Source organism: Sorex fumeus, unplaced genomic scaffold, assembly GCF_029834395.1.
Source record: "Sorex fumeus unplaced genomic scaffold, SorFum_2.1 ptg000015l, whole genome shotgun sequence".
Taxonomy (NCBI): Eukaryota; Metazoa; Chordata; class Mammalia; order Eulipotyphla; family Soricidae; genus Sorex; species Sorex fumeus.
Window position 1 is genome coordinate 4,782,372 of NW_026606072.1, and position 13,878 is coordinate 4,796,249.

The following is a 13,878-nucleotide window of genomic DNA, read 5'->3' on the forward strand; positions in this document are numbered from 1 at the left end:
AAAGAAATATTTGAAAGCAATTTACTGAAATATAGGTTATACAACAAACCTATGTTGTTGTATAATCTAGAAATATAGAGGTATCTAAAAGAGATAAAATGAACAGTTTCAAAAAAAATCATACCACTGGATTAAGATGTGACAGAAAAAAGAATATTTTTAATCCCAAATATTAGCTTGTCACAGAGGCATATAAGCTGAGCTAGTTTTTGACTGCCCATCAAGATAATTTTCACAATCATAACTATTTGTCTACTCTGCAATGGAGGTATGAAACATGGATTTACGTATTAAATGATGTAAGATTTTCCTAGTCACAATCAGAAGCTTCTGGCCATCAGAAAACTAGACAGATCACACAGATATTCCAAACTGTATACAGGAAAAATGTGGAATAGATTTGTATACCTTGGATTTCATAATGACATCTGATTCATTGTCCTTCTTGATGGAATCCTTTGGATGGAAAGGTACACTTGGTTCAGTCCTTACTGTCTCTTGCAGTTCTTTCTCTATTCGTCTCCTTTGTCTGTTCAGAACAATAAGGTATATTTTTACTCTCTTAGTAGTATCAGTTTCATTTGTATTACAGGGAAACATTTATCAAAGTAATATTAAATTACTATCAATGGCACTAAATTATCTAGTTATCCTACTAGAATCCAAATAATAGTAAGCAAAAATATCTGGGACATGTGAAAGTTATTTCCAGTTCTTCAACTATTGAACTATTCTGTATTCAACAATAAAATCTCAGGTCAGAGTTACTCCATGGGTAATTTTCAAAATCTTTTTTTCTGAAGATTCTAATCTGGCCCCAGAAACCCACTGGATACATGAAAATGCCCATTTCAAGAAATTAAATACACTTAACCACTTAAGCAAAATCCCAATTACAAGAAGAGGTGACAGAAATAAATAAATAAATAAAATTTAAAGAGTAGAGGAAGTTTTCTTTGAAGAGGAAATGACGAAAGATGAAAGTTCGAGGAAACCATTTATGGAAGAAGAATGGCTACAGATTTTAGGATTGATAAATGTGAAAGTTTTTTTTCTAGATTAATATGATGTATAATTATATATAACATACAAGCAACTCATTTAATTTAATTAATCTACTAATTAGGAGTCAGAGTGGAAGCTCAACAAGCTGAGTCCATGCTTTAGCATGCAGGAAGCCTGGGTCTGATCCCTGGCACCACATGGTCCCCCAGAGATACGGCCAAGTATTGACAGGGAGTAGCCCAAGAACTACTGGGTATGGCCTTAACACTGAGATCACCATCATCTTTAACATCATCATATCACAATCATCATCATCGTTATCAACCAATCAATACATTACTGAATATCCATTCCTCATCAGAGATCACCCAAACATCCAAACCCTTTTTTTTTTTTTAACAGAGCATGCCCATTTCTTAAGTGCCCTAAAATAACTCATACAACTTAAGCTTCTGTTTCTTATAAGAAAGTCTGGCACATATGTAAAAGGAATAGCAATAACTATTTGTACAGTATTCTGGATGATACCTGAAACATTAAATCCAATACCAAATTTTTGTTTTGCAAAAGATGACTGTTATCGGGGATGGGGGGTGGGAGGGATACCGGGACCCGTGGTAGTGGAAAATGGACACTGGTGGAGGGATGGGTATTTGATCATTGTATAATTGAAATCCAAGCACAAAAATTTGTACCTCATGGTGTTTCACTAATAAAAATTTTTAAAAAAGAAAATAAAAATTAGGCCATCTTTGAAACGTTCAGAATAAGAGAAGGAACACATGGAGGGTGCGGGATCCCGGAGGAAAAGAAAAAAGAAAAAAACAGGTTCCAAAAAGAGCCGAGAGCACCGGCAAGTTCCAGATGGAGTAGGCGCCGCATCCCGCCTGCCCCAGATGGAACCCTGGTGACCAGAAGCCTCTACAAACACAGCTCGAGTATGCGGGAACGAGGACTTTTTCTCAAAACCGCGCGGCCGCAGACATCTCTCTATATACAAAGTGATCAATGAGAAGTAAAGCACCCAATCTTTCTCCCTGAAAATCAGACTTAAGTTTGGAGCATGGCCACAGCCCCAGAAACACAAGGACTTAATGCAGAAACCAGCAGCTTAGAGCGGAAAAGTGAACGGACGATGAGTTAACCCAGGCCATCGTTTCTGCCCAGAGGGGAAAGGGTGTTGCCCCATTCGCCCTCTCTTCTCTGGAAAGAAGGATGGCGGCTGCATGGGAGCCTTGTGGACAGCAGGTATGAGCCGGGGGTGTGGGGGCGACTAAAACCTCATGGGAAGGGGGGCGTTCTGGTCCGTCCTTCACGCCCTACCGAGGTCACCAGTTGCCCCCCACGAGCGGCTCTCCAGCACGGCCACAGCCCCAGAAGCACAAGGGCTTAATGCAGAACCCAGCAGCTTGGAGCAGAAAAGTGAACGGACTATGCGTTGATCCAGCCCATCAAGTCTGCCGGAGGGGAAAGGGTGTTGCCCCATTCGCCCTCTCCTCTCTGGAAAGAAAGATGGCGGCCACATGGGAGCCTTGTGGACAGCAGGTATGAGCCGGGAGTGTGGGGGCGACTAAAACCTCATGGGAAGGGGGGCGTTCCGGTCCGTCCTTCACGCCCTACCGAGGTCACCAGTTGCCCCCCACGAACGGCTCTCCAGCACGGCCACAGCCCCAGAAGCACAAGGGCTTAATGCAGAACCCAGCAGCTTGGAGCAGAAAAGTGAAAGGACTATGCGTTAATCCAGGCAATCATTTCTGCCCAGAGGGGAAAGGGTGTTGCTCCCTTCCGCCCTCCTCCCTCTGGAAAGAAAGATGGCGGCCACATGGGGGCCTTGTGTACAGCAGGTATGAGCCGGGGGTGTGGGGGCGACTAAAACCTCATGGGAAGGGGGGCGTTCTGGTCCGCCCTTCACGCCCTACCGAGGTCACCAGTTGCCCCCCGTGAGCGGCTCTCCAGCACGGCCACGGCCCCAGAAGCACAAGGACTTAATGCAGAACCCAGCAGCTTGGAGCAGAAAAGTGAACAGACTCTGCATTGATCCAGGCCATCAAGTCTGCCGGAGGGGAAAGGGTGTTGCCCCATTCGCCCTCTCCTCTCTGGAAAGAAAGATGGCGGCCACATGGGAGCCTTGTGGACAGCAGGTATGAGCCGGGAGTGTGGGGGCGACTAAAACCTCATGGGAAGGGGGGCGTTTTGGTCCGCCCTTCACGCCCTACCGAGGCCACCGGTTGCCCCCCGCGAGCGGCTCTCCAGCACGGCCAGGACTCCAGAACACAGAAACCAATTTCTTAACTATCTGACTTTCAGTAGAAATACTTCCAGGGTCAATAGGTAAAAGAGCAGAAATCCAAAACCAACATTTAATTCTTGAACCCAGCTGTAGAAAGCAAATCACTTCACAATGCTTTTTCAGCATGTCTGATTTGGGGGGGGGGGGGTAAACTCTAAATAATAGTGGTGAATCTTTTGTTGAAACAATGAATCTAATCAAAGCAGATAGAGTGTTAACTAGAATTCATCTGCTTCACGGGGACGGGGAGGGGTGGGGGGTGGGGTTTTATTGGGGTTCTTCATGGTAAAAAATGAGTATTGGTAAAGGGAAATGTGTTTGATATTTGCATGACTGAGACATAAACCTGAAAGCTTTGTAACCTTTCCCACAGTGATTCAATAAATAAATAAATAAATAAATAAATAAATAAAATAAAAAAAAAAAAAAAGAAAATAAAAATTAATATAAATCAGGTTAAAAAAATAAAGATGTGCAATTTCAAACAAACAAAAAAAGATGACTGTTATCCTAGTATAGAAAAAAAATCAACATTTTTATTGACTCACTAGTACAGAAAAATTTAAAGAATCTCCATCCAGTGAATCTTGAGTTTCTTAATAAAATTTAAAAAATTTATATGTCTCTCATGAGTGTTTCTCTTAGTGCAAGATGTTTCCAAATGAATGACATTTATTTAAAAAAATGTAATATGAAACTGGGTGTAAACTTTGAGAAGCTAAGTCAAATAACTTCCATCTTTTTGTTATTATAGCCAAAAAAAAAAACCAAACAAGTATTTGATATGAAGTAAAATTTCGCTTGAAACTTGCCTTTTTCTACTGTTCCTCTCTTGTCTCACTTCCAATTCTTCCATTTTGACTTTTAGAAGCTGAAGTTGTCTTGAATCGCCTTGTTCAAATATATCATTTGTTAGTTTTTGTTGGTTTTGTTTAAATGCCATGAGATTTTCTAGTGGAATAAGACGTGGTTTTTTATACTATAAGAAATAAATAATAATTTAAAGTTAATAAATATCAATTAAATAACATGTTAATTAAAATTTGAGAGAAAAAACTTAAATTGAGATGTGCTAGAGACAAAAGTCAAAAACAATAAATTGATCAGGACTGGTAAGATGAGTATGCAGATCTGCAAAAGCAAATCATTTGAGAGCACTAAAAATTTCAATTAAGTCATTCTACTTCATATATTGAATTAAAAGTCTTCACATTCTTGTCTTGGTGGGATACACTCAATGATTCTCAAGGGTGGCCCCTGGCAGACTCAGGGGACCATAAGAAGTACCAGGAATAGCCACTCAATGCCTTTTTTGCAGACCACAACACCCAAAAGGAGAGAGAGAACACAGGGGATTGCCCTGCCACAGAGACAGGGGGGATGGGGGGATGGGGGTGGGAGGGATATTATCCATGGTGGTGGAAAATGGGCACTGGTGGAGGGATGGGTATCTGATCATTGTATAATTGAAACCAAAGCACAAAAAATTGTAAATCTACAACTTTAAAAAAAATAAAATAAAATAAAGGGGGAAAAAAAAAAAAAAAAAGAAGTACCAGGAATAGAATGAGTTTGGCAGCATGCAAGACAAGTGCTTTTATCACTATACTATTTCTTTAGCCTTATTCTCATCTTCTTAATTTCTTTTCTATATTAAAAATATCCCTTCTAAGATTACTCTTCCAAGATTGTGTTCTCCCTTGAACATTTTCGCCCTTGAACTCTGCGTTTTTCACTCTAGGAAAGGCCTATGTTCTCTCTTGAACATGTATTTCTCTCCCTTGTCTAAGTAAATATTATTCAATAAAAACTATTTTGAATCACTGAAAAAAATACATATACACATATGTTACATACATTTCTTCTTGACAAGAGAGATTGTTTAATGGGCTGTCTGATGCTCAAGTTAAATCCCCAAAATCACATGGTCCCCTGAACACTGGTAGGGGCAAACCAGAGGGCAGAGCCAGGAGTAGTCCCCAAGTACCACTAGTTGTACCCCTAAAAATATTTCCTTTCTGTGGCAGGGAGATTGCTCAGATCAGGACATGTGACTTGCATGCACAAGGTCCCATGTTCAGTCCCCAAAACTGCATGCCCAACTGCCACAAAACTGCAATATACAAATATATATATATATATATACACATACATATATATATAAGAAAAGTAAGTATTTTACTTACTTTTCTTCAGAGCAGCATGTGTATGAAACTCCAAAAATTTCAGGCATTAACAGATAAGAAACATTTAAGAACTTTATAAACCAAATTATTTAAACCTGATTTTTATATTTTACCAATAACAGAAGCATTATTTTTTGTAAAGAAATATATAAGAACTTTTCATTGAACAGATAGTGTTTATGGTATGAAAAGTGCAGGACTATAGTAGAGGTATGTTTCTGCATTGCCTAGAAAAAAACATTACCATATTTTCTGGGGACAGGTATGAATGAAGTAATGCTAGTCTTGGATAGTTTCTTTCTTCTACAACAGTTCTGACTGGCATTGATGGAAGTGTAATTGCTGTGCGTGGGGCAGAGGAAAATAAACAAGGAGTTTTGAGTTGAAGATGCAATAATGGAAGTCCAAAGGAGTTCTGAGATGGTATCTCAAAGGGTGCTGGGATGACATCAAATAGTTTTTCTGGTCGTATAAATAGTGAAGACTCCTGTCGCAGTTTTGAGTTTTCATGGCTAACATACTGATCCATGTTCACATGCTTTGGAACTTCTGTGGGTACTCTTTCTGCCCATTTCTTCTGCTCATCTGCTTTTTCCATGACTCCAGTATTAGACCGGTTCAAATTCAAATCAGGCATTAAAGTAGTGTGCACTGCTTCCTGTGGCAAAGGAGACTGGAAGGAATCAGATGGTCCCCAGGCCTCTCTTGGCTGCAGCGGAGGTCTAAGGGGAGATGCTGGGATTCTTCCTGATTGGAAGGTAAAGGGCTTGCAGTCATATTTAGGCTGAAATTGGAGCAAAGGAAAACCATCATGAAGTTGGAAAGGTTTTGTGGCTGGGATAAGGGCAGGAGCCTTAGGAATGGCAGCAGATGTGGACAAAAGATGGAGTTGAGTATTGCCAACAGGGGCTGGAGACAACGAAGAAACTGGTACGTTTTGAGATGCTGGAGTTGGTCCTCTATCCTGGGGTTGGACTTCTAACTTACACAGAGAAATATTCCCATGTGGAATACTCTGGAAGAAAAAAAGATTGACATTTAGAATATATTACAAACATCTACCTTGCAAACGATGTTCAATGTTCCGTAGGGGTTAGGAATGTATCATCTGCTTTGGAGAAGTCAAAACTAAACCACAGAACTTCTAGTATAACTTTAATGATATTTTAAAATGTATCACCTGTAAATTTCCATCACTATTGTGATCACTTTGCACAACTCCTTCATTGCAATAGGTAATGTTCTTGTCAAGTGCTCCAGTGTTCTCTCCCATGGAATGTGGCTTAATGAATCTCGCCTTCAGATTTCCACTGGTATCTTCCATATCAACACTTGCTCTTGTGGGGTTTGATACTTGACTTCCCATCAAATTCACTGACTGATATTGCTGCAGAATTTGATGCAGATCTGGGAGGTTAGCAAAGGATGATCCCGCTATTTGCATTAAGCTCAAGAAGTTGATTTGCTGCAACTAGAATAAAATAAAAATTAAAGAAATAGTAAAAACACAATGAAAATAATCTGAGGACTTGACCACAATCATTGAGTATTGCACAACAGACATATCTTTGCCTGAGTGATCAGTCTGATACATACTGAACAGAAAGCACATAGGAGAGATATTAAAATGGAAAAAAAAAGGGCCCATAAAAATAAACAGAAAAAATTTCCTGGGATAGTACAATAGGTAAGGTGCTAGCTTTGCATGCAGCTGACCTGGATTTGATCCCATGCATTCTATATAGTTCCACAAGAATTGCTAGGAATGATCCCTAAGGGCAGAGCAGAAATGTTCCCTAAGCATTGCCAGGTGCGGCCCACAAACAAGCAAACAAAATGGATAGTTTCCTATTCAAGGAACTATGAGCTAAGAGTATGAATTCATGAATGAGACTTAAAATTATTTTTAAGTAATTTAAAGAAATATCCCAGAGATCATAAAAGTATAATCTGATAAAATGGGGTAAAAATGATGAAGAATTCTCTAACACAGAGGTGCTATGAACAGACTTTCAGGAAACAAGAACGAATTTTGGCAACTGGATAAGGAGTAAGAAGGAATTCATACCTAAGAGGTGTCTTGGCACCAATTGTTGACAAACTTTGTAGCTTATCAGAATTAAACAAGGAGGGGCCAGAGATTACAGGGGTAAAGGCATTTGCCTTGCATGTGATGGAAATTGCTTATATGCCTAGCACTACAAGCTCTGGAAGGGTTGGCCAGAGGATCTCCACTTCCCTCTCCTGAGCATCACTTAGAACCCCACACACTTAAAAAAAAAATCAATCAAGGAATACTTAAAACCAAGTCAAGGCACACTTCATACTCTTTTTTTTTCTTTAATTGCCATGAATTACAGAGTTTGAAAGTTATTCATAATTGAGCTTCAGGCATACAATGTCCCAACACTAATACCTTCCCCAGTGTCCACTTCCCCTCTTCATTTCTACTATCTTTTGTATTTAGTTATTCACCTAATATATTTCCTCATGTCCCACAAATGAGATCATTCTGTATCTGTCCTTCCTCTGACTCATTTTATTCAGCATGATACTCTCCAAATCATCCATGTATCAGCAAATTGCATAACTATCTTTTCTTACAACCAAATAGTATTCCATTGTGTATATATATGCCATAGCTTCTTCATCCAGTCTTGGGCATTTGGGCTGTTTCCAGACTTTACCTATTGCAAATTTGTGCTGCAATGAAATAGATCTCTTTTCTGAGTTTGCTTTTTGGGTCCTTTGGTCCAAAAGTGGAATAGCTGAGTCACATGGAAGCTGAATTCCTAGCTTTTAAAATGTCCATATCGTTTTCCAAAAAGTTGAACCAGTCAACATTCCCACCAGCATAAATGAGGGTTCCTCTTTTCCAATATCCACGCCAACAGTATTTGTTCTTTTTGATGAATGCAATCCCTCTGATGTGAGGTGATATCTCATTGTTGTTTTGACTTATAGTTCCCTGATCATGAGTAATAGACAGCTTTAAGGCATATTTTTTTCACATGCCTTTGGCCATCTGTATTGCTTTTTTGAGGAAGTTTTTACTCATCTTTTCTTCTTGTTTCTTTGATAGTATTGATTTTTTTTTTCTTTAAAAGTTCTACTAGTGTTTTATATATTTTGGACACCCCCTTTATCAGATGAGGGGTGGGCAGATAATTTTTCCCAGTATATGGGCTGTTTTTATATTCTGGTCATCGTTTCCTTTGAGGTACAGAAGTTTCTTAATTTAATGTTTATATTTGTTTTTCTTTGCTTCCACTTGCCTGGTCAGTGATGCTTCATTCTTAAAGATGCCTCTTCGTTCAATGTTATGGGGAGTTCCTCTATGCCTTGCATGCGGCCTACATGCCCGACCCGGGTTCGATTCCTCCACCCCTCTCAGAGAGCCCAGCAAGCTACCAAGAGTATCTCACCTGCTGGCAAAGCCTGGCAAGCTACCCGTGATGTATTCAATATGCCAAAAATAGTAATAAGTCTCACAATGTTACTGGGTCCACTCGAGCAAATCGATGAACAACGGAAGGACAGTGAGGGTGACAGTTGTTTTAATTACTGTGCTTTGTAATACATTAAAGTTGTGGAAAGTGATGTCTCCCATCTTTTTTTCTCCCCAAGGATTGCTTTGACTACTGAGGGGTTTGTGGGGGTTATTGCTCCATATAAATTTCAGGAGTGTTCTATCTATTTCTTTGAAAAATATCTTGAAGATCCTTATAGAGATACTATTGAATCTGTATAATGCTTTGAGGAGTATTGCCATTTTGATGATGCAAATCCTCCCAATCCATGAGCAAAGGAAGTGTTTCTATTTCCTCATGTCCTCTTTTTTTTTAAGTAGTGTTTTTTGCAGTTTTCCCAATTGCAAATTTTTTAATCTCTCTCTCTTTCTCTCTCTCTCTCTTTTTCTCTCTCTTCATTATTTTCATATGGGAAAGCCATACTTTTTTTATTTGCTTTTTTTTTTGGGGGGGTCACACCCAGCAATGCACAGGGGTTACTCCTGGTTCTGCACTCAGGAATTACTCCCGGCAGTGTTTGGGGGACCATACAGGATGCTGGAAATCAAACCTGAGTTGGCCCCGTGCAAGGCAAATGGCCTACCTGCTGTGCTATCGCTCCAGCCCAAAGCCATACATTTTTATGTATTAATTTCGTAGCGTTGGGTTGGACTGATAGCACAGTAGTAGGGCATTTGCCTTGCACGTGGCCAGCCCGCCGACCTGGGTTTGATTCCTTCACCCCTCTCAGAGAGCACGGCAAGCTACAGAGAATATCTCGCCCGCAAGGCAAAGCCTGGCAAGTTACCCATGACGTATTCGATATGCCAAACACATTAATAACAAGTCTCACAATGGAGACGTTACTAGGCCCACTCGAAGAAATTGATAAACAATGGGAGAAGGGAGAGAGAGAGAGAGAGAGAGAGAGAGAGAGAATTTTTTAAAAAATTTTTTAATAGTGAGGCACCATGAGGTACAGTTGTAGACTTACACATTTTTGTGCTTGGGTTTCAATTATACAATGATCAAACACCCATCCCTCCACCAGTGCGCATTTCCTACCACCACAGATCCTAGCATCCCCTCCCCCCCCCCAGCCCCCTAGAGAGAGAGAGAATTTTGTAGTGTGCCATTTTACTTATAAATCTATAATTTCTGCGAGCTTTTTTGTAGTCTTTAGGGTTTTCTGAGTAAAGTATCATATGTCATCCACAAATAGTAAAAGAAGACTCTTAAGTTTGATTACTTCTTTCCTATCTGAATGCCCTTAATATATTTTTCTTATCTAACTGTTATAGGAAGTGCATCCAGTATGATACTGAATAGACATGGTAAGAGAGGCAACCTTGTCTGTACTTGATCTTAGAGGGAAGGCTTTTAATTTTTCCCATTGAGTATGTTTGCTGTGGGCTTGTGGTAAATGGTTTCGAGAAAAATTTCTTCAATTCCCATTTTATTGAGAATTTTTATCATGCATGGGTACTGAATCTTGTCAAATGCTTTCTCTGCATCTATTGATATGATCATATTTTTTTTCCATCACGGTGATAGATGATAGTATCTCTATCCTCTTAATTTTATGGAGGTTTGTTTTGTAGCCCAGAATGTGGTCTATCTTGGAGAATGCCACATGTACACTGGATAAGAATGTGTATTCACCCTTTAGGAGATGAAAAGCTAAATATATATATATGATATATATGTATATATATGTATACATACATATATATATCAACCTCTTTCTTCCATTTCTTGCCTCAAACACAGCATTTCCTTGCTGAATTTTAGTATTGTTGATCTATCAAGAGGTGACAGAATGGTGCTAAAGTCTACAACTAATAATGTGCTGCTATCAATATCTTCCTTCAAGTCTATTAGCAGTAGCACTGTAGCACTGTCCTCCTGTTGTTCATCGATTTGCTCAAGCAGGCACCAGTATTAGCAGTAGTTTTAATTATTTTACTGGTCTTCATTAGGCATATATTTTGGGGCGTGAGTTCTTCCTGACGTACATATCCTTTGATCATTAAGAAATGACTCTGTCTCTTTTATTTTTCTGTCTCTTTTAACTTTCCTTAGCCTAAAATCCATGTTGTCTGATATAGCCTTTTTGTGCGTATTGTTTACTTGAAAAAAATTGTCTTCCAACCTTTGAACGTGAGTCTGTGATTGTCCTTACTGTTCAAATGTGTTTCTTGTAGGCAGGAAAACACTGGGATCAATTATCTAGACCATCCTGCCACTGTATTTCTCCTAGTTAGTTTATCATTCTGATAGGATATATCTTGGAATCTTTTTATTTGGGTCTCTTTAAGCTTCTGGCCTCTTGAATCTGGATGTGTGTGCTCTTCAGCTCTGGGAACTTTTCAGTGATGCTTTGACTACTGCTTCATCAAAATTGCCTTCATGAGTCTCTGGAATGCCAATGTTATTCCCCTTGAATTCAGCCCAGAGTTCTTTTGTCTGCTGTTCATTTATTTTGAGGCTTTTTTCCATGTTTAGCTGTTGTCTGGAGATTAGCTGCATCCCATGCTGGACTCAGTGACTGTTCTCAGCTATTGTTACTCTGATGCTGAAGCCCTCTAATGTGTTCTTCATTTCACCTACCAAATTATTTTTTGTTCCTTAATTTTTATCTTACTTAGTCATCATGAAATTACAAAGTTATTCATGACTAGACTCCAGGCATACTTGGGAACATTATATGACTGAAACCCAATTATAAACAACTCTGTAACTCTGTATTTCACTGATTCAATTGAAAAATAAATTAAAAAGTTTTAAAAAAAAAACCTTAAAGCCATGACAAATAGAATTATTATAAAAAACAATGAAAGCAATAAATTTTAAAAAATTCAGACATACAATGTTCCAACAGCAATCTCTTCACCAGTGTCTACTTCCCTCTGCCCATCGCCCTCGCCCCCACCGTTTGCCTTCCCACCCAGCAGTCTGCTTCTCTAAGAAGCACTTTTAAATATTTTGTACTGTGGCTTATAGATCTGGAAGCCCCAGCAGCCATGCCCACCTCCCACAGCAGTCCTCATATCAGCTCATTGGCCCAGACCATAGTTCCTGATGTCTCTGAACCTCCTAACTCCTCAGTATTGTAGAAGCACACCAAATTAGATGGGAAAGGAACATAGAAGTCAACTAAACTCAACAAACAAAAATAGTAACAGCCAAGGCTCAAACAAGCAGCAAATAGCTTAGTAGATTCTATACAAGGATTTAAGAACCCTGTGATGAGATATAACACTTTCACATAAAAAAATGATTTTTTATACTTATAGATTGCAGCTGCGCAACATCTTATTATCTAGTTCTTACTCTGGAGAACGTGGCAAGCTACCGAAAGTATCCTGCCCGCATGGCAGTCTGGCAAACTCCCCCTGTCGATTCAATATACCAAAAACCAGTAACAATGATGGGTCTCATTCTCCTGACCCTGAAAGAGCCTCGAATGTGGCACTTTCTAAAATCTAAGGGCTAGGATGAAGGAGATGTTACTGGTGCCTGCTCGAGGAAATTGATGAACAACAAGATGACAATGATACAGTGATAGATTTTAATATTAGAGCTCTGTTATCTAATAAATTCCAACTTCAGTATTGTATCAAGTTGTTGCTTTTGCCCACATTAAAATAAATAAATAAATAAATAAATAAAACTTTCACATTGTTGGAACTCTGTAAACATGAAGAGTCCCTATCATTTTAACTACTATCACAAGTCAGTGTTTTCAATAAAATAAATACATAAAAATAAAGCCTTTCGTGTGTGTAGTTCTATTATTGCTAAGGAGATGTACTTACCTGAACTAGCTTAAACATTTCATCTTGAAGCATCTGCCTAACAGGATCAGAAGACTCTGGTACCTGGTCCCTGGGCTCATGCCTCTGGGTGTTCTGAGGTGCAGGCACAGGCGTCTGGGAAGCAACACTGACTTCACCTGATGCCAGAGGTGGAACTGGAGAAGACTTCTCTTTAAACGCAGAGATCTGTGCACTACATGGAAATATGTAAGTCGAAAAACAAAACACGTTCATCAAGATAAAGGCACACTCACTGTCTATGACCTGAATATTTTTACCCCATTTTCTTCTCCCAATATAAAGGCTTCCTGGCAATCTTCAAGTAAGCTAAGCCCCACAGCTACCTCTCTGTACACCACAGCACCTGTCACACTTGGCACCAGGCAGTGTTCCATGGGAATGCCTTCATGTTTAGGGACATCAAGCCCCTCGTGCTAGAGTGTCACACTCCTGACCATCTTAGACATTCATTTTACTCACCTCAACCCCATAGAAAAATTAAGAGTTTGACACCTGTGCAATCTTTCTGATCAGTTACGCACATAAGGCAAACAGGCCGAGAAACAATTTGGTTTGTTTCTTTTAGGGGAAATGGGGAGGTCTCCCCAGAAGAACCTGGAGACCTGGGGGCTTAGGATTAGTTAATAGGGCCTAAAAGTTTGGTGCTTGGGTCTAGCAATGCAGGAAAGAAAAGCGCAAGAGGTAGGACTACTTTTATAAGAAAAACAAAACAAAAATACCAAAAGCTAGAAGTAATGATTTAAAAAAAAAGATTTATAAGAACTGTAAAAGTATGGGTTGAAAAATTTTTAATTCATGTCAGGGATGTCAGTAATAGAACACTTGCCTGGCATCTGTGAGGTCCTGTGCTCCATCCCCAATACTGAAAAGAAATAGAAAGATTTAATTCTAAGATGATTACAGAAAACCCCTGGGAACCAACTTTAAATGAGAATCATGAAAGAATTGTTAATATTTTATTTCTAAGAAACCACAGAGGTTACATTTATAATAAACCCATACCCTAAAAAAGTTACTGATGTCTAGCGAGACAGTATAGCAGATAAGGC

At 39.3% G+C, this 13,878-nt stretch overlaps 1 protein-coding gene across 1 annotated transcript in view; it reads right to left on the bottom strand.

The window, feature by feature from the left end:
- Nucleotides 1-13,878, bottom strand: part of CPLANE1 (ciliogenesis and planar polarity effector complex subunit 1) — a 114,522-nt gene that overhangs the window by 45,386 nt on the left and 55,258 nt on the right. The window contains exons 31-35 of the mRNA XM_056112091.1: nucleotides 12,809-13,001; nucleotides 6,662-6,952; nucleotides 5,726-6,496; nucleotides 4,108-4,274; nucleotides 409-529 (exon numbers count right to left, since the gene is read on the bottom strand). Of these exons, the coding sequence (XP_055968066.1) occupies nucleotides 409-529; nucleotides 4,108-4,274; nucleotides 5,726-6,496; nucleotides 6,662-6,952; nucleotides 12,809-13,001 (1,543 nt within the window). The remainder of the gene's footprint in view (nucleotides 1-408; nucleotides 530-4,107; nucleotides 4,275-5,725; nucleotides 6,497-6,661; nucleotides 6,953-12,808; nucleotides 13,002-13,878) is intronic.